The sequence below is a fragment of the Schistocerca serialis genome, chromosome 9, assembly GCF_023864345.2.
Source record: "Schistocerca serialis cubense isolate TAMUIC-IGC-003099 chromosome 9, iqSchSeri2.2, whole genome shotgun sequence".
Lineage (NCBI taxonomy): Eukaryota > Metazoa > Arthropoda > Insecta > Orthoptera > Acrididae > Schistocerca > Schistocerca serialis.
In genome coordinates, this window is record NC_064646.1 from 128,908 (window position 1) to 149,486 (window position 20,579).

Here is a 20,579-nt window from a genome sequence, read left to right on the forward strand (position 1 = left end):
TTGAAGTATCCTGGTGCAAAGCAGTTCCGAATACTTTACTCAGTTGTAGATATTGATTTCACAAATCATGACATGTATGCATTTTCAGGAACACTTTATCCAGCCATCCACCGGTTAAGGAACTCAAATGCTAATCACTAGACTGCTGCCATGTCGTACTCATACTCGCTACACACCAGTGCATCATTGACTTCTCTTACAGTTATCTCGAATGTGCCTAAGCAGGACACCTCAACTACTTGCACATGCCCAGAATTTGATAGCTCTAAGGTAGGGACAGCTAAGGATTTGGCATGCAAGCGAAGCTTAGCCGTGAGTGTCATAGCTCTTTCACCTGGCTGCACCCTTCCTTCACCACTACACACTTTGGAATAAATCTGATCAGACGAGGGATGAAGTTGACTGAGAGTCTAATACAGTTCTATTTTGTGTGGAATTCAGTTCCAAGATGAGTTATATTTTTCATTATCCTTTTGCCTAGATTTCCTTTGAAGAACACACAGTTTTCCGCACCTGTTGTAAGCTCACCATACAAAACAGTCACCCGCTTGAAACAGCACACTGATTGCTTTGAAGTGCTGCAGACGATGCAGAACTAGCACCAGGCAATCATGTGACCATCTACCACTAACTGCCATGTTAGTGAAGTGTCAGTCAATTACATGGAATCGATGCATTAGCTTGGGTTGACACGGCAGTTTCACAATGAGGATATCTTGTGATCACCCACGACCACATCGTGAATGAAACTGCCTTGTTTTTTAGGGTATCAATGGGGATTGTTCAACACATTTACACGGAATGGTGTACCATTCACAGGGTGTAACACAGTTGTCATAATAGGATCCTAAAAGACAGGAAATGGTCACAAGTGTTACACCTAGTCAATGCTGTCACTGAATTATGAAGATCTCAACAAGTTTCTGAACCGACATAGTACAGGGAACTGCAATTAACGGACATCTTAAGTCTGTTATCTAGCAAAAGACCATTGCTCGCAGCTGCATGTCTTCGGCGGACCATACAACAAATAAATTTAACAGTAGCCAACTGCAGGTATGTAGTGTGGTTCCACAAGTTGTGATTTTTGCCTATGTTCAAATGGTGTAAATAGTCAAGTGCACTGACACCCAATAACTCCTTGTTTCTTCTAAATCCTGTGTAAGCTATGGACACACCTTTCTATGAAGATTACAACAAGCACATTCACAATGCACACGTTCCATGTTTGATGAACACACTGGCACCTTGACTACTCCTGCTAAACCACCTGATCTCAATCCCACAGAAAATATCTGACTATTTAGAAGAGCATGTGAGATGCAGTAATACCAACATGCTCACAATTTGACAGTTCTAAAGCAGGGACAGCCAAGGATTTGGCATGCAAGTGACGCTTTGGCATGAGTGTCTTAGCTCTCTCACCTGGCTGCACTCTTCTTTCACTGCTACAGCACGCTACCCGAGTTTGAACAGAGAGAAAATGGGGGAAACTGTAAACGTGCCGCATTTAAATGGCAATGCAGTTGCACTGCATACAACCTGACTTTATATTTCATAATTCTCAACAACTTAGGTCACGAACAAAATGTATTTTGTTTTGTTTTCGGAATTCTTTAAACATAATTTTTATCTGGTACAAACTATTGATCCAAGGACAGACAGAAAATTTCAGACTTTCGCACTAAGGTTGCCATGTAATTGAGGGCTTATTTAGTTTCATAACTGCAAAAAGCCTTTCACACATGTATGTTGATCAAAATATTTTGTCACGTCTGCAACCTCACGATGGAGATACAGACACACTTCCCAAAGAAAACAATGGAGAGCTCCCAGACAGTTTTATGGTAAAATAATTTATCTTTTAAATGTGAGTTGCACTGGAGATGAATCAGCTCCATCTGCACACGCACATGGGTGTTTTCGACTGGAACAGCAAACAATCTCAAAAAACAAATGCAAGACTGACAGTGCCCATAAAATGTTTAGAAAACTATTCTTTTAATTCTTTGACCCAACAAGTTTCTTCAAACCTCACATTTTCTTTAACACCAGTGAGTTTATGGAAATGCATGGCATCTCTCGTCGGAATTTGTCCCTTTCACAAGGTGATTTTCTTTTTAAAAACATTTTAATAAAATTAGAAATATATTGTTTCTCATACTGCAGTCTTTTACTGTGGGCAGTGTGCAGTAATGTCCACTTAAAATGTGAGGTCTGCAACGCATTCCAGGTGTTCTTATTTTCGTTCCTGCACTCCTTTCTCCTTCACAAATTCAAGAATAGTAGGTTCTAAGTCGAAAAATCTTTCCAGACATGCCCCTCGACTTAACCAAGGTGTAAAGTCTTCATGCTCTGCATTCAATTCCATCGAAACCTGTTGCAACTGAAATGGGATGACGTGTGTGACTTCAGAAAATTGACCATTCGTACCACAAATTTCATCATGTGATCCGTATCTCCAAATTTAGCACCAAGTGCTTCTTGATGCACAGAATAATGAGTCCTATCTGTTGATTATTATAATTTTTTGCACTTTCATATTCAACTGAATCATTTAAATTCTTTATGCTTGATCTTGTAGTATTATTCCAAAGCAATTTTGCGATACCTGTTGATTATGTAACTGTACGACACAACAGGTATTGAAAATTATTCTACTTTTCTCCTGTCATTCCCATTCATTTTCAAGTCATGAGATTAGATTGCCAATTGCGTCCTTTTGTGCAAACAGCCAATGGACCTGTAAACTTCCTTTATACCACCATCAAATAGCGAATGGTAAATGGTGCTGACACCATGATTCTACCAAACTGAAGGAAGTCATGCCTTCTGAAAAATGCCATGTCGCAATGCTAAATGAAATGCCGTGTTGTATCAAGTACTTCCAATTAGTACCTAACAGACCTGAGCTTAAGCCAACACATCATGTACGTGTGCAGTTTGGCACGCCATGGCCAACCCTGCTCTATAGGGTATATGTAACGTAGTTTCTGATCTACAAATAAGTCAATACCTCTTATACTATTTACTTATGTTGTTCTTACAAACCTATTCTCTATATACACTGGAGAGCCAAAGAAATTGGTACACCTACATAATATCAAGTAGGGCCCCAGCGAGCACGCAGAAGTGCTGCAACACAACGTGGCATTTACTCAAGTATTGTCTGAAGAAGTGCTGGATTGACTTGACACCATGAATCTGCAGGGCTGTCCATAAACCTTAAGAGTAAGAGGGGGTGGAGATCTCTTCTGAATAGCGTGTTACAAGGCATCCCAGATGCGCTCAATAATGTTCATGTCTGGGGAGTTTGGTGGGCAGCAGAAGTGTTTAAACTCAGAAGAGTCTTCCTGGAGCCAGTCTGTAGCAATTCTGGATGTGTGGGGGTCACATTGTCCTGCTGGAATTGCCCAAGTCCGTTGGAATGCACAATAGACATGAATCGATGCAGGTGATCAGACAGGATGCTTATGTATGTGCCACCTGTCAGAGTCATATCTAGACATATCAGGGGTCCTATATCACTCCACCTGCACATGCCCCACACCATTACAGAGCCTCCACCAGATTGGACAGTCCCTGCTGAAATGCAGGGTCCATGGATTCATGAGGTTGTCTCCACACCAGTACATGTCCATCTGCTCGATACAATTGGAAATGAGACTTGTCTGACTAGGCAACATGTTTCCAGTCATCAAGAATCCAATGTCGGCGTTGACGGGCCCAGGTGAGGTGTAAAGCTTTGTGTCATACAGTCACGAAGGGTACACAAGCGGGCCTTCGGCTCCGAAAGCCGGTATCAATGATGTTCCGATGAACGTTCGCATGTTGACACTTGTTGATGGTCCAGCATTGAAATCTGCAGCAATCTGCGGAAGGGTTGCACTCCTGTCACATTGAACAATTCTCTTTGGTCATCATTGGTCCCATTCTTGCAGGATCTTTTTCTGGCTGCAGTGATGTCAGGGATTTGATGTTTTAACAGTTTCCCGATATTCATAGTACACTTGTGAAACGGTGGTATGGAAAAATCCCCACTTCATTGCTACCTCGGAGATGCTGTGTCCTATTGCTTATGTGCAGATGATAACACCACCTTCAAACTTACTTAAATCTTGGTAACCTGCCATTTTAGCAGCAGTAACCAAGCTAACAACTGCACCAGACACTTGTCTTATATAAGCGTTGCCGACCACAGCACTGTATTCTGCCTGTTTACGTATCTCAGTATTTGAATACACATGCCTATACCAGTTTTTTTGGTGCTTCAGTGTATAACGAACAACATAAATCAATACGTAAACGTTCATTTGCTCAAAAATCTCAAGTCTCTGAAAGTTCTTCACTAATTGCTTTGAAATTTTAGAACAACTTTGCATTTGAATATGTGTATCTTATACCTACTGGAGCGGCGCATGTAATACTTAGAGGGAAATGTTACAAAAATCTCAAAGTCTGACTGATTTACTTCAAATTTATTAACTAATAAACATCCAGATGGACACGCTACATACTGTTTTAAATGACAATGTTGTATTTATGGCTTATAGGCATATGATTATAATATTGAGTCTGAACCACCCAAAACTTTGTTCCATTAGCAGTTTAAATTATAAGAAATACTGTAACTGAAGTTCCTATCCTCATAGATCCAGCAGCTGGAGAGGCCTCTCTCATGCCCTGTGTACCAATGGTCTCGACCGACTTACCCAATCACTTTAATCAGCTCCAGTTCACAATCAAGTTTTTGTTTCAATAACAATAAACAAGGCTCAAGCTCAGAAACAGTGATAAGATGCTAGAGAAGGGTGCAGGAAACAGGATAGAGGGGGGAGGGGGGGGGGGGGAGGAGATTATGCACAGAGAGAAGGAACAGGAAAAGGAGATGGACAAAGAGAGGAGAGGAGGAGATGAAAAAAGGGAGAGGGAAGAGAGGAGATGGACAAAGAGGGGGGTGAGTGGGAAAGAAGGAGTTATGAGATATACCCAGCACCCATAAATATTGAGCAACTGTGAAGCATTGCCCAGTTTCAGAAAATCACCCCAACATCTGCTGCTAATATGCCAGCAAACAAGTCAGCACTATGAGAAATTAAACATGTTCTTCTCTTTCATTCCCATTTAACCAGAATGAGTCACTGCAATGTGTGGCTGAGTCCAGCTACTTATTTTTATTTATGTAACTGTTCATTTTCCAATCCACTTCACTAACCCCTACCAAGTTTAACTTTCAGTCATTATCGCAAATCACTACATTTAAGTGTCTGTATTATAAGATGTGTTGTTTTTTATCCCAAAGTTCCATTGTGTGTGTGTGTGTGTGTGTGTGTGTGTGTGTGTGTGTGTGTGTGTGTGTGTGTGTGTGTCTTTTTGAAGCATCTGTCAAAAACTACTTTGTTGTCCATAATGTAAGACTACTTTCCAAATGATGTTAATGAACTAGTGCATTTCCCCATCTAGCTGAAATAAGATATTTCACATGGAAAAAAGTTTTGAAAAAAAAAGAGTAATCACCTGAGTAATACATATTTGATCCGTTGGGTGTAAACTCCCAATTTCGGGATATTTTATTGTTGCATTCTGCACCTGTAACCCAGAAATGGCAAAATATTAAAATATTAAACAATAAAATAGTAGTGTATCTACTTCAAAATGTGTGGAACTTATGGAAATGAGTTTTTGCAGCAAATAAATAAAAAACAAAACTTGACATAAAATACTAAGCTGCAAAATGGTCTTAATTAAGTAAGAATGAGAGATAAAGGTCCATTTCTTTCATTATATGTCCTGTGTGAGAATGTCGTCCTCCTCATGCACATTCATTGTTACATGACTGCAGAAAAATATTTTTCTCATTATTCACTGCACAAATAATTATAGGTTGCAATAAAAATTATGTTTTAAAGGAAACTAGTTGTGGCATACATAAATAAAGAACATACTATATTGAGTGAAATTGAAGGTATGGATGCAACGCAACCCAGAAAGCTTTGAATCAAGCAACAGATTCTTATGGGACACTTTATGGTGTTTTTTCTTCTGATAGTCTGACATGAAGCTCTATAGCATCTTTCATAATATGAACATTCCATTTATACGAAAGACATTTTCATATGTGAACCAATACTTTCATTGAATATTTATGAGTTGCAAGACATGATGCACTAAATATGTGTATTCAAAATTCCATATTAGTATCACATAGCAGATGCAATAAAGTGAGAAATTATAATTTAACTGGATAGATAAAAAAAAAATCTACTCACCAAGCGTCGGCAGAACACACACATAAAAGAAGGTTGTAATTAGGTAAGTTCCAGAGCCAGTGGCTTATTCTTCAGGTAGAACAGTTGAAGGGAAAGGAACAGGGGTGAAGGAATAGGACTGTAGAGGACTAGGAAAAGGGGTAGATTTTGGGAAAGTCACCCAGAACTGCAGGTCAGGGGAGACTTACCACATGGGATGAGAAGAAAAGACTCATTGTTGGGGACTGCATCAGACAAGATTTGAAAACTTGGGAGTTTAAAGGTGGAAGACAGGGTAATATATAAAACAGAGATTACTGCTTAAACATCATGCACAAGTTAATAAGAGTGAAAAGCTAAGTGCACTGTACGTAACAGAGGTGGGAAGGGGTCAGACAACACAATGAAAGGTGTAGAAAAATGGCAACAAGCAATATCCTGTTGCGGAGCATACGCTACAATATGACAATCGTGACCTCGGGGCCTGTTTCATCACATGCGCCATCTGGATTCTTCCCCCAGACATCAGAGTCTCACAACTCCAGAGGTGGAAACTAGTGCTACAACTTGACCTTGGTTCTCACCACCCACCTGGCCTTAATTTACATAAATTTCTTCAGTCTCAACATTTTTTCACTGTACCTACTCTTCCCTTCACTCTGTTTTAGTTTTATAAATCTTTCATTGTCCTACACACCTATTTTTAACAGCCTGGTAGGGATCCCAAACACCTGAGCAGTACTCAAGAATAGGTTGCAAAAGTGTTCTATACAGAGTCTCCTTTAGAAATGAACCACATTTCTCTAAAATTCTCCCAAGGAACCAAAGTCGACTATTCACTTTCCCTACTACTGTCCTTAAGTGTTTGTTCTAATTCATATAGCTTTACAACATTACGCCTAAATATTTAATCGATGTAACTGTGTAAAGCAGCATACTAGTAACTGTGTATTCGAACATTATGGGATTGTTTTCCCAACTTATCTGTGTTAACTTCCAGTTTTCTACATTTAGAGCAAGCTGTTCTTCATCACACCAACTAAAAATTTAATCAAATCATCTGGTTTCCTCCTAAAGTCACTCTACGGTGACACCTTCCTGTACACCATTGCATCATCAGCAAACAATCACAAACTGCTGCTCTTTATTAAGAACTATAGACGCGTGGAACTGCACAACTGTGTTACACACATATAAACAATTCTTTTATAATGACAGTAGGCAAAAAGTCCATTATGTATCTTTTGGAAACCCAATGATTCCTCTGTAACAATCCTTGTGCATTCTTAAAGTTGCTACAGAAACACTTTAATACAATTCTGCACTATAAGCAATGAAATCACTTCTTGCCAACTACATATCACGTATGTTATGTGACTGGAATGAGGACTTGCTAGTACACAGAAAGCAATACGTCATACCTATAGGCAGGAATGATAGCAGAATATATTAATGTCACACACGAATATGACTGAACTATCGCTATTTACAATTTTTGTAAATGAATAGTCTACATTGTGTGAATTATGAGAATGTTTCTGTAACCCTGTTACCATAGCACGAACTGTGATTTCCAAAAAAGAATAACAAATTGAGTAGAAATTGTACATGTAAGAAGATTTAGAGCTGTTTTCCTGATCCAACAACTTCAAATAGGGTATTCTGAATTAATCGAGGTGGTGATTCCTACTGGTACACCATGGCTGACAACTCCTGTTCTTGAAGAGAATTAATTAGTCATTTAGGCACAAATAACAGCACAATGGCATGGTACTAACTAACTACCTTCCCCACTTGTTTGTGATTATTACACTCAATAAAATGAATTAAATTTTTTGCTGTATGTTTACTAAATGTATTATTATTATTATTGTTATTTTCATGCTATCATCATTTTGGAATGTTACAACTGATTTTTTTACATTTGTGAATCTTTTATTTGAAATTTTAAAATATTTAAAGATGTGTTCCATGACACTTAAGTAAAGTCTGCTTATAAAAAAGGAAAACTACGAATAACATGTGGATGTAACAGAAAGAAACTTTTTTTAAGAATAAAATACCAAATTTAGAAGGCTTTCAAAGTAAAATAAATAAGAAATCGGGAACCATATAGACAGAAGAAAGGAAGTAACAATGTAGGAGATGGAGTACTGTACAATAGGAAACAAGCAAACAAAAAAAGGAGGAAGTTATTACCTAATTCTCTCTGGAAGCCATCTACAACAGACAATTTGTACGCCCACTCATTATGAGAATATATTACATCTCATGTCAACAAACAGACCTGACCTTTTCTGAGTATATCCACACAGAAACTAGTATCAGGGAGCGTGAGGCAGTTGTACAAACAATGGCTACCAAAGTGCGAAGAGCAACTAAACAAAGAAGAGAGATTTACATGTTCAGCAAACTAGATAAAGAAGCAAGTAGGGTCTTAAATACAAGCTCAAGACATTTACTTCTGGATGCGCAGAAGAGCTGTGGCTCATGTTTAAAAGAATAATTGACCACGCACTAGATAAGCATGTACTTACAGACCAGTTCATGATCGAAAAGACCCTCCACAGCAAACATGTCACTCTAAAGAAACTCCTGAAGAAACAGCTACTTCTGCATAATAGGTATAAAACAAGTACTGGGCCATGGTAATGAGATGCGGAGTGAAACACACTTGGCTACCAAGAGGGCAATGACTACCAAAGCAGAATCTTATCAACAGCTTTCACACAAAAACAAGATATTTTGGTCATATGTAAAGAAACATATGAATGCCCCAGCTTACTTCTCACACCACTGCAGATATGAATAATATATTGTCAGTGGCATTGAGAAATATTTAAAATCCCTATGTTAAAAATTCTGTCAGAGATGGCAAAGGACTTGGAAGAGCAGCTGAATGGAATGGACAGTCTTGAAAGGAGGATATAAGATGAACATCAACAAAAGCAAAATGAGGATCATGGAATGTAGGTGAATTAAGTCGGGTGATGCTGAGGGAATTAGATTAGGAAATGAGACACACAGTAGTAAAGGAGTTTTGCTATTTGGGGAGCAAAATAACTGATGATGGTCGAAGTAGAGAGGACATAAAATGTAGACTGGCAATGGCAAGGAAAGGGTTTCTGAAGAAGAGAAATTTGTTAACATCGAGTAGGCCTATAGATTTAAGTGTCACGAAGTCATTTCTGAAAGTATTTGTATGGAGTGTAGCCATGTATGGAAGTGAAACATGGATGATAAATAGTTTGGACAAGAAGAGAGTAGAAGCTTTCGAAATGTGGTGCTACAGAAGAATGCTGAAGATTAGATAATCGTAGAGGGAGACCAAGAGATGAATACATTAAGCAGATTCAGAAGGATGTAGGTTGCAGTAAGTACTGGGAGATGAAGAAGCTTGCACAGGATAGAGTAACATGGAGAGCTGCATCAAACCAGTCTCAGGACTGAAGACCACGACCACAACAACAACAACAACAACAACAACAACATGTTAAAAATTCTCACGGGATCAACAGATTCCTTGTCACATATGCTGACAAGTTAACTCCCTAGGAAATTTGTGGTAAGGTCTTATGGGACCAAACTGCTGAGGTCATCGGTCCCTAAGTTTAAGCACTGCTTAATCTAACTTAAACTAAGGCTAAGGACAACACACACACCCATGCCCGAGGGAGGATTTGAACCTCCGACAGCGGGAGCCGCGTGGACCGTGACAAGACGCCTTAGACCGCGTGGCTGTTAACTCCCTTCTGAACCACAATATATGCTAGAACATTTGAACAAAAATACTGTATCCAGTGACTCGAAGAAAGCACACGTCACACACACCTACAGCAAAGGTAGAAGAACCGATCTACAAAACTACCATTCAATTGCACTGATGTACATCTGTTGCAGAATCCTAGAGCATAGCAAACACAAAGCAGTATCTAGACCAGAAGGACCTCCATACTAATCAGTATGGATTCTGTGAACCCAGATAGTGTGCAATGGAACTTGGTCTTTTCTCATGTGACATCCTGAAAACCACAGCCCAAGGCAATCAGGTATACACATTATTTTTTTGCTTCTCAAAAGCATTTGAGTCAGTACAACAGAAATATTGTTTTGAAGAATAATTATACGGGGCAGCAAACCAAATTTGTGATTGGACTGATGATTTCTTGGTAGGGAGGATGCAACAGGTTATCAATGATGGAAAGTCATTGACAGTTCTACAAGTAATGCCAGGGAAGTCTGTTGGGACCGTTGTTGCTCACGCTGTATGCTAATAACCAGGCGGACAATATTAATAGCACCCTCAGAATTTTTGCGAATAAAGCAGTTACCTATAATCAAACTGCAGGAATATTCAGTCAGATTCTGATGAAATTTCAAAATGGTCCTAAGACTGGCCACCTGTTATAAACGTTCAGAAGTGTAAAACTGTGCACTCCAACAAATACATAAAGTAATAGTATCATATGCCTACAATATGAATGAACTGTATTTGGAATTAATGAACTCACACAACCAGGGTGTAGATATTACACATTGCCTTTTTTTTTAAAAAAAAAAAAGATACACCTGGAAAGACGGAAGTTTTGATCCAAAGATGACATGTGCTAGCTGGGGATAGTAGATGGATTGACAACAGTTTCAGCATTGTCCGCCAACAGTTAGCGTAGGAGCATAGCTACCAGATCGCCATCTGTGTCTATTCTTTAACAAGGAATGCTCACAGGCAGTGGTGCAAACGTGTGAAGCAAATAGGCAACCGTACCATGGAGACACACTCTTGCTTCCTACGACCAACTGAGCGAGTTTGAACGGAGTCAAACCGTGTCCTTCTGTGTGGCAGGAAGGTCTTTTCTGGGGAATTGCCACACAGGCTGGATGTGCTGTGTTGGTTGCGCAGTGTTGCTGATTATCAGTGATACATGAACATTCTCACACACACAGACAAGCTTCTGAACATCCATGAAGTACAGACGCCACCAGTATCACCGTATTGTTAGGGCAGTCGTGGTAGATTGTACAGCTACTATAGCACAAATAGGAGGGCTTGTGAGCCCAGACATGTCAAAATGAACTGTTGTGAACCAGTTATTAGCAGTGGCACTACAGGCATGTGCACCTCTAGCCCGTCTTCCACTTACGCCACAGCGTCAACGCGTACTACTCGACTGGTGCTGTGAGAGAATCACTTGCAAGTGCAACAGCACACCATGGTCTTCAGTGACAAAAGGAGATTCCGCCTATAAGCAAGTGATGGTAGTTATATAACACAGTGCAGCTGAGTGCTATCTTGTAGAGTGCATTAGTCCAAGACATGCTGGCCACAACCCAGGCTGTTTGGTCTGGAGTGTGACTGTTCCACTTTGGTATTTCTGAAAGGGACACTAACCAGTGCTCGGTACATGCAGAATGTTGTTAGACCCATGCTTTTGCCATTCTTGCAACAGGAAGGTGATGTGTTGTTCTAAAGGCTAATGCTTGTCCCACCACTGCTTCTGAAACTCAATGAGCTCTGCAAGACATGCAGCAACTTTCATGGCCAGCACAGTTTCCGGGCTTGTCTCCAATCGAGCATATGTGGGATATGATGGGATGAGAAGTGACTCGTCCAACTCGTCAACCTAACACTCTTCAGAAGTATGTGAAAAGGTTGAGTGGATGTGGCATAACGTACCACAGGACAGTATTCGCCATCTGTGTGATCAGCTGCATGCCAGTCAGTGCCTGCATTGCCACCTGTGGAGGCTACACAGTGTAGTATTATGGGTGTTCCAGCATGGTTCAATACCTGTTACCTCACAACCGCTTGAACTGTTGATCTTTAAATGTAATTATTTCAGGTATTCTGTATGCACTGTTGCAAAAACAAATCTTGAGTGAGTTAGAAGCATCTAGAAGGGTACTTTTTTTCTGGCAATATACACTCCTGGAAATGGAAAAAAGAACACATTGACACCGGTGTGTCAGACCCACCATACTTGCTCCGGACACTGCGAGAGGGCTGTACAAGCAATGATCACACGCACGGCACAGCGGACACACCAGGAACCACGGTGTTGGCCGTCGAATGGCGCTAGCTGCGCAGCATTTGTGCACCGCCACCGTCAGTGTCAGCCAGTTTGCCGTGGCATACGGAGCTCCATCGCAGTCTTTAACACTGGTAGCATGCCGCAACAGGGTGGACGTGAACCGTATGTGCAGTTGACGGACTTTGAGCGAGGGCGTATAGTGGGCATGCGGGAGGCCGGGTGGACGTACCGCCGAATTGCTCAACACGTGGGGCGTGAGGTCTCCACAGTACATCGATGTTGTCGCCAGTGGTCGGCGGAAGGTGCACGTGCCCGTCGACCTGGGACCGGACCGCAGCGACGCACGGATGCACGCCAAGACCGTAGGATCCTACGCAGTGCCGTAAGGGACCGCACCGCCACTTCCCAGCAAATTAGGGACACTGTTGCTCCTGGGGTATCAGCGAGGACCATTCGCAACCGTCTCCATGAAGCTGGGCTACGGTCCCGCACACCGTTAGGCCGTCTTCCGCTCACGCCCCAACATCGTGCAGCCCGGCTCCAGTGGTGTCGCGACAGGCGTGAATGGAGGGACGAATGGAGACGTGTCGTCTTCAGCGATGAGAGTCGCTTCTGCCTCGGTGCCAATGATGGTCGTATGCGTGTTTGACGACGTGCAGGTGAGCGCCACAATCAGGACTGCATACGACCGAGGCACACAGGGCCAACACCCGGCATCATGGTGTGGGGAGCGATCTCTTACACTGGCCGTACACCAGTGGTGATCGTCGAGGGGACACTGAATAGTGCACGGTACATCCAAACCGTCATCGAACCCATCGTTCTACCATTCCTAGACCGGCAAGGGAACTTGCTGTTCCAACAGGACAATGCACGTCCGCATGTATTCCGTGCCACCCAACGTGCTCTAGAAGGTGTAAGTCAACTACCCTGGCCAGCAAGATCTCCGGATCTGTCCCCCATTGAGCATGTTTGGGACTGGATGAAGCGTCGTCTCACGCGGTCTGCACGTCCAGCACGAACGCTGGTTCAACTGAGGCGCCAGGTGGAAATGGCATGGCAAGCCGTTCCACAGGACTACATCCAGCATCTCTACGATCGTCTCTATGGGAGAATAGAAGCCTGCATTGCTGCGAAAGGTGGATATACACTGTACTAGTGCCGACATTGTGCATGCTCTGTTGCCTGTGTCTATGTGCCTGTGGTTCTGTCAGTGTGATCATGTGATGTATCTGACCCCAGGAATGTGACAATAAAGTTTCCCCTTCCTGGGACAATGAATTCACGGTGTTCTTATTTCAATTTCCAGGAGTGTACGTAACGATCATATGGGCTCGGTCATAGGTAAGGCTGGTGGAAGACTTCAATTCATTGGCAACATATAGGGAAAATGCAGTCAGTCTACACAGGAGACTGCTTGCATACACTGTGTGATCAAAAGTATCTGAACACCCCCAAAAACACATGTTTCTCATATTAGCTGCATTGTGCTGCCACCTACTGCCAGGTACTCCACACCAGCGACATCAGTAGTCATTAGATATTGTGAGAGAGCAGAATGGGACACTCCACGGAACTCACAAACTTTGAATGAGGTCAGGTGATTGAGTGTCACTTGTGTCATACGTCTGTACACAAGATTTCCACACTCCTAAACATCCCTAGGCCCACTGTTTCTGATGTGATAGTGAAGTGAAAACGTGAAGGGACACACACAACACAAAAGTGTACAGGCCGACCTCGTCTGTTGACTGACAGAGGATGCCGACAGTTGAAGAGGGTCGTAATGTGTAATAGGTAGACATCTATCCTGACCATCACACAGGAATTCCAAACTGAATCAGGATCCACTGCAAGTACAATGACATTTAGGCGGGAGGTGAGAAAACTTGGATTTCATGGTCGAGCGGCTGCTCATAAGCCATACATCACACCGGTAAATGTCAAATGGCGCCTCGCTTGGTATAATGAGTGTAAGCATTGGACGACCGAACAGCAGAAAAACATGTGGAGTGGCAAATCATGGTACACAATGTGGCGATCCGAAGGCAGGGTGCGGGTATGGTATGACGAATGTCCAGTGAACGTCATCTGCCAGCGTGTGTAGTGTGAACAGTAAAATTCAGAAGTGGTGGTGTTATGGTGTGGTCATGTTTTTCATGAAGGGGGCTTGCACCCCCTTGTTGTTTTGTGTGGCACTATTAAAGCACAGGCCTACATTGTTGGTTTAAGCACCTTCTTGCTTCCCACTGTTGAAGAGCAATTCAGGGATGGCGACTGCATCTTTCAACACGATTGAGCACATTATCATAATCTACAGCCTGTGGCAGAGGGGTTACACGACAATAACATCCCTGCAATGGACTGGCCTGTACAGAGTCCTGACCTTCATCCAACAGAACGCCTATGGGATGCTTTGGAATGCCAATTTCGTGCTCGGACTCACCGACCGACATCGATACCTCTCCTCTGTGCAGAACTCCGTGAAGAATGGGCTGCAATTCCCCAAGAAACCTAAGAAACTTTCCAGTACCTGATTGTACGTATGCCTGTAAGAGTGGGCAAACATGATATTGAATTCCAGCATCACCGATGGAGGGCACCACGAACTGTTAAGTCATTTTCAGCCGTGTGTCTAGATACTTTTGATCACACAGCGTATCAACTGTGTGTCCCGTCTTACAATACCGCTAAAGTTTTGGGGGCCCCGCCACACAGGACTAACAGGAGGATATCTAAGCTATAAAAAGAAGTGTGGAGGTCCCAGATTTGTTTGACTCACTTAAACAGTGGCATGAAAATGTTGATAAACTTCAATTGGCAGACACTTGAAGACGGGCAGTATTCTCCTGCAAAAACACACTTAAAAAGTTTTAAGAACTGACATTATGTATAAAGAATCTGAAGATATCCTTCAGTACAGTATGTACTGCTCCTGTGAGGAGTGTGAAGACAAGAGCACACAAACTGAAGCAGCAAGAATGATTACTTAAATGCCTGTGTGTGTGTGTGTGTGTGTGTGTGTGTGTGTGTGTGTGTGTGTGTGTGTGTGCCCCCCCCACCCACCCACACACACCCACACCCACACACACACACACACACACACACACACACACACACAGGATAGTGTGGAGAAATGGTTTGCCCACATCACAGGGGATTATTTACGCAATGAATCTTTCATTCTTCATTGGAGTGTACATATTTTTGAAATTTCATGCCAGGTTAAAACTGGTTACACCATTTCTCTGCAGTATCCTATTTTCCAGGGATACCAGTGCAGCAGTGTATGCAGGAGAGTATTGCACATGTTTTTCTACTGACAAAGCAATGGATTGAGAGCAGGGGTGGAATGGGGTCAGATAAGTAATACTGCATAGTTTAGTGATTGGCAGAATACCTCTATGAGAGGAGTAAGGGGGATAGTGGGAAGGATCTTATTTTACAGCACAACAAAAGGTATTCAAAATCCTGGTGGCGAATCTTTGCTACTCCAGAGGAGGGAGGTTACATACTGTACCAGTATCTTTTGTTGTATGTGGAGAATGTATATACAGGGCTATTACAAATGATTGAAGCGATTTCATAAATTCACTGTAGCTCCATTCATTGACATATGGTCACGAGACACTACAGATACGTAGAAAAACTCATAAAGTTTTGTTCGGCTGTAGCCGCACTTCAGGTTTCTGCCGCCAGAGCGCTCGAGAGCGCAGTGAGACAAAATGGCGACAGGAGCCGAGAAAGCGTATGTCGTGCTTGAAATGCACTCACATCAGTCAGTCATAACAGTGCAACGACACTTCAGGACGAAGTTCAACAAAGATCCACCAACTGCTAACTCCATTCGGTGGTGGTATGCGCAGTTTAAAGCTTCTGGATGCCTCTATAAGGGGAAATCAACGGGTCGGCCTGCAGTGAGCGAAGAAACGGTTGAAAGCGTGCGGGCAAGTTTCACGCGTAGCCCGTGGAAGTCGACGAATAAAGCAAGCAGGGAACTAAACGTACCACAGCCGACGGTTTGGAAAATCTTACGGAAAAGGCTAAAGCAGAAGCCTTACCGTTTACAATTGCTACAAGCCCTGACACCCGATGACAAAGTCAAACGCTTTGAATTTTCGGTGCGGTTGCAACAGCTCATGGAAGAGGATGCGTTCAGTGCGAAACTTGTTTTCAGTGATGAAGCAACATTTTTTCTTAATAGTAAAGTGAACAGACACAATGTGTGAATCTGGGTGGTAGAGAATCCTCACGCATTTGTGCAGGAAATTCGCAATTCACCAAAAGTTAACGTGTTTTGTGCAATCTCACGGTTTAAAGTTTACCGCCCCTTTGTTCTTGTGCGAAAAAAACGTTACAGGACATGTGTATCTGGACATGCTGGAAAATTGGCTCATGCCACAACTGGAGACCGACAGTGTTGACTTCATCTTTCAACAGGATGGTGCTCCACCGCACTTCCATCATGATGTTCGGCATTTCTTAAACAGGAGATTGGAAAACCGATGGATCGGTCGTGGTAGAGATCATGATCAGCAATTCATGTCATGGCCTCCACGCTCTCCCGACTTAACCCATGCGATTTCTTTCTGTGGGGTTATGTGAAAGATTCAGTGTTTAAACCTCCTCTACCAAGAAACGTGCCAGAACTGCGAGCTCGCATCAACGATGCTTTCAAACTCATTGATGGGGACATGCTGCGCCGAGTGTAGGAGGAACTTGATTATTGGCTTGATGTCTGCCGAATCACTAAAGGGGCACATATCGAACATTTGTGAATGCCTAAAAAAACTTTTTGAGTTTTTGTATGTGTGTGCAAAGCATTGTGATAATATCTCAAATAATAAAGTTATTGTAGAGCTGTGAAATCGCTTCAATCATTTGTAATAAGCCTGTATACTCTGCAAACCACTGTGAAGTGCAAGGTAGAGTGTACTTGGCATACTACTACATCTTAGGGTTTCTTCCTGTTCCACTTGTGTATGGAGTGCAGCAAGAATGATTACTTAAATGCCTGTGTGTGTGTGTGTGTGTGTGTGTGTGTGTGTGTGTTGGGGGGGGGGGGGGGGGCGCACGCGCGCCCGCCCCCCCCCCCCCCCCCCCCACACACACACCACCCATGATATTCATATCTGTATTGACAAGGAGTCCTTCTTCATATACGTGAAAGATTTCACTGAGGCTTTCACAGACCAAAATTACCCTCCCCCTCTTGTCCAGAAACAGTTCTCACATGCCTTGCTTCCCAGTCACCTATCATTCACCCCAACCATTGTCCACTAACAGAGCAGCACTGCCTTATGACTCACTACCACCCAGGACTGGAGCACCTGCGTCAGATTCTCTGCCAGGGTTCTGACTACCTCTCATTGTGCCGTAAAATAAGATCCTTCCCACTACTCTCATAGTGGAATTCTGCCAATCACCCGAACTACGCAGTATACTTATGTGACCCTATTCCAGCCCTGCTCTCAATCCCTTGCCTCATGGATCATATCAATGCAACAGTTTCAGCCCTGTCCAAGGTCTCTCCCACCCCATCAAAGGCATGGCATCTGTGAAAGCAGCCACGTGGTCTACCAACTTAGCTGCAACCACTGCACCGCATTCCGCTCAGAATGACCACTAGAAACCTACGAGGGCTCGAGGGCTGTTCAATAAAGAATGATCATAATTTTTTTTGACGACTTACCTTTACAGTCCTTCTCAAAGTGGTTTCCCATGAATGTAATGCACTTATCCCAGCATTTCTGCCAGTCTTCAAATACATGCTGTAAACCATTTTTTTGAGAGGTCCTTCAAAATTGCCTCCGCAGCTTTCACCACAGCTTCAAATGATCGATGCCTGCCATGAAGGCGTTTCTTCATGTTAGGGAATAGAGAAAAGTCACATGGAGCGAAATCTGGACTATAGGGAAGGTGAGGGATGCACTTTGTCGATTTTTGCAAGATATTCAGCAACAACACTGGCAAATATGCGGCCATGCATTATCGTGGTGCGGCATCCAGCCTCCTTCACGGAAATGTGGTCTTTTGCACCTGATATGGACATGTGGGACATTCGTGTAGTATTGTCCAGTTTCCGATTTGTGTGCAGGTACAACATGCTGATAAACTATAACTTTCCCAGCAGAAGCAACCACTTGCTTTTTTGGGGGATTGGATATGAAGAAGATTTCCACACTGTTTGCTCTCAGGATCAAAATGATGCAGCCAAGTTTCATCAGCAGTGATTACATATGAAAGAAACTTTGGATCTTCCTCTAACATCAACTTTAACTGCATGAAGATCTGCACGTGAATGTACTTTTGTTCAGGAATCAACAGTCTTGGAATCCATTGTGCACAAACAAGTAGTGTGTAATTTTTCTGTCGACAATGTGGGGGTGGCACTCAATGAAATGTTCAGAATTTCAGAAATTGATCTTAACGTAATTTGTCGATCCTCTCTTACAATGACAGCAGCAGTGTTGATGTTTTCTTCTGTAAGAACAGTACCTGGAGCTTTGAAATTGATTGTCTCCCCTCTTTAAACATATTAACTACATTTGAGCTGAGCTGTATGGAAGAACAGACACTCCATAGGTCTCCTGTAACATTGTATAGGCTGCAGCTGAAGATCTGCCGAGAAGAAAGCAGAATTTCAAAGCCGCATATTGTTCCTCGTGTGTTACCTGCTTTGCAGCGGTAGGCAATAATGAACATGTCTGACCTTGCCTGCCACTCACAGGTAGGAACCAGGAGCCCCAACAATGAAACTATTATGGCATGTTTGTTGCACATTAACCTAACAGAATATCTACAATTAAATTTTAGCATGAGAAATTATGACCATAAAAAAAGATCATTCTTTATTGAACAGCCCTCATATATATCAACTGTGACCAAGAGAGAGCTGGACCACCCAGCTGCTGAGTATGCCACCCAACACCAGTTTGGTTGACATTACCCCCCCCCCCCCCCCCCCCCGGCCAAATTTTGTCTTTGTCCTCCACTGCCTATCCCCCCTACTTGCTGCCAATGCAGCCCTACAAAAACCTTCCATGCTGCCAGCACAACTGCACAGTCCTTTCCACATCCCTACTTCTGTCCTCTCCACTTTGCAACCCTCTCACCGACCCCCCCCCCCCCCCCCTCACACACACACACACACACACACACACACACACACACACACACACACACACACACACACACACACCCCTTGACAATGATGCACCTAGCAGTCCTCTATCCTGTCCCATAGCATCCCTGCACACTCCCACAAGCAGGACTAGCATCTGGAGCCCCAACCAAGCAAATAACACTGCTCAACCAGGTGCACGGGCATTAACACCCAGAAATGACAATGGCCGTGTGTGTGTGTGTGTGTGTGTGTGTGTGTGTGTGTGTGTGTGTGTGTGTGTGTGTGTGTGTCTCCAATAGCTAACAATATCTTGCAATTTTTTTTCATGTGCCTTTCTCAAATTGTTGTTATTCCATCTCTTAAAGCCAACAAGCCCCAATATATGGTAGATCACTTCAGATATTATATGTAATATGTAACTGATACCCATAACTGCTCTGAGATAGGGTAGCCTGGGGGTAATTTTCAGAGAATAATGTAACTTTTGATATAATTCTGATGCTCATTGCTTTTTTTTCCTAAGTATGCATTTTTTGTAAGTGATCTTCTCACATGACTAACTCTTACCTAGAGAAAATTCCATATTATTTCACATAAGACATTAAATTTCAAAAAAGGTTCCAATCACCCTTATGGAATACACATTCTAGCTAGGAGAAATTTTCTGATAGCCGCTTCCTGGATTAATGGTTGGCTGGATGATTGATTTGGGGCGAGGGGACCAAACAGTGAGGTCATCAGTCTCATCAGATTAGGGAAGGATGGGGAATGAAGTCTGCCGTGGCCTTATAAAGGAATCATCCCAGAATTTTCCCGAAACGATTTACAGAAATCACGAAAAACCTAAAACAGGATGAGCGGACGTGGGTTTAAACCGCTGTCCTCCCGAATGTGAGTCCAGTGTGCCAACCACTGCGCCGCCTCGCTCAGTCCTGGATTATTTGAAGGACTCTTATTAGTACTAAATGTGATAACTGCAGGACTGAATGTTATTTGCCAAAACAATCTGCTGTAGAATTTATTACATAGTTATGAAACAATGTGCATTATTTGGGCAGAAACTAGTCTTATCAAGACAGTTAACACATTTCAGATCATCTTTTATACCCAGTCGCTCCATTAAGTCCTTCACCTAATCATATAATATATAAATCATGACTGGATTATTTGCAACAT

The 20,579-nt window shown here is 42.6% G+C and overlaps 1 protein-coding gene across 1 annotated transcript in view; it reads right to left on the bottom strand.

Moving 5' to 3' along the window:
• Positions 1–20,579, bottom strand: part of LOC126419866 (protein angel homolog 2-like) — a gene marked incomplete at its 3' end in the record, with an annotated part of 133,816 nt that overhangs the window by 90,115 nt on the left and 23,122 nt on the right. Inside the window, exon 3 of the mRNA XM_050087122.1 lies at positions 5,518–5,589. Within this exon, the coding sequence (XP_049943079.1) occupies positions 5,518–5,589 (72 nt within the window). The remainder of the gene's footprint in view (positions 1–5,517; positions 5,590–20,579) is intronic.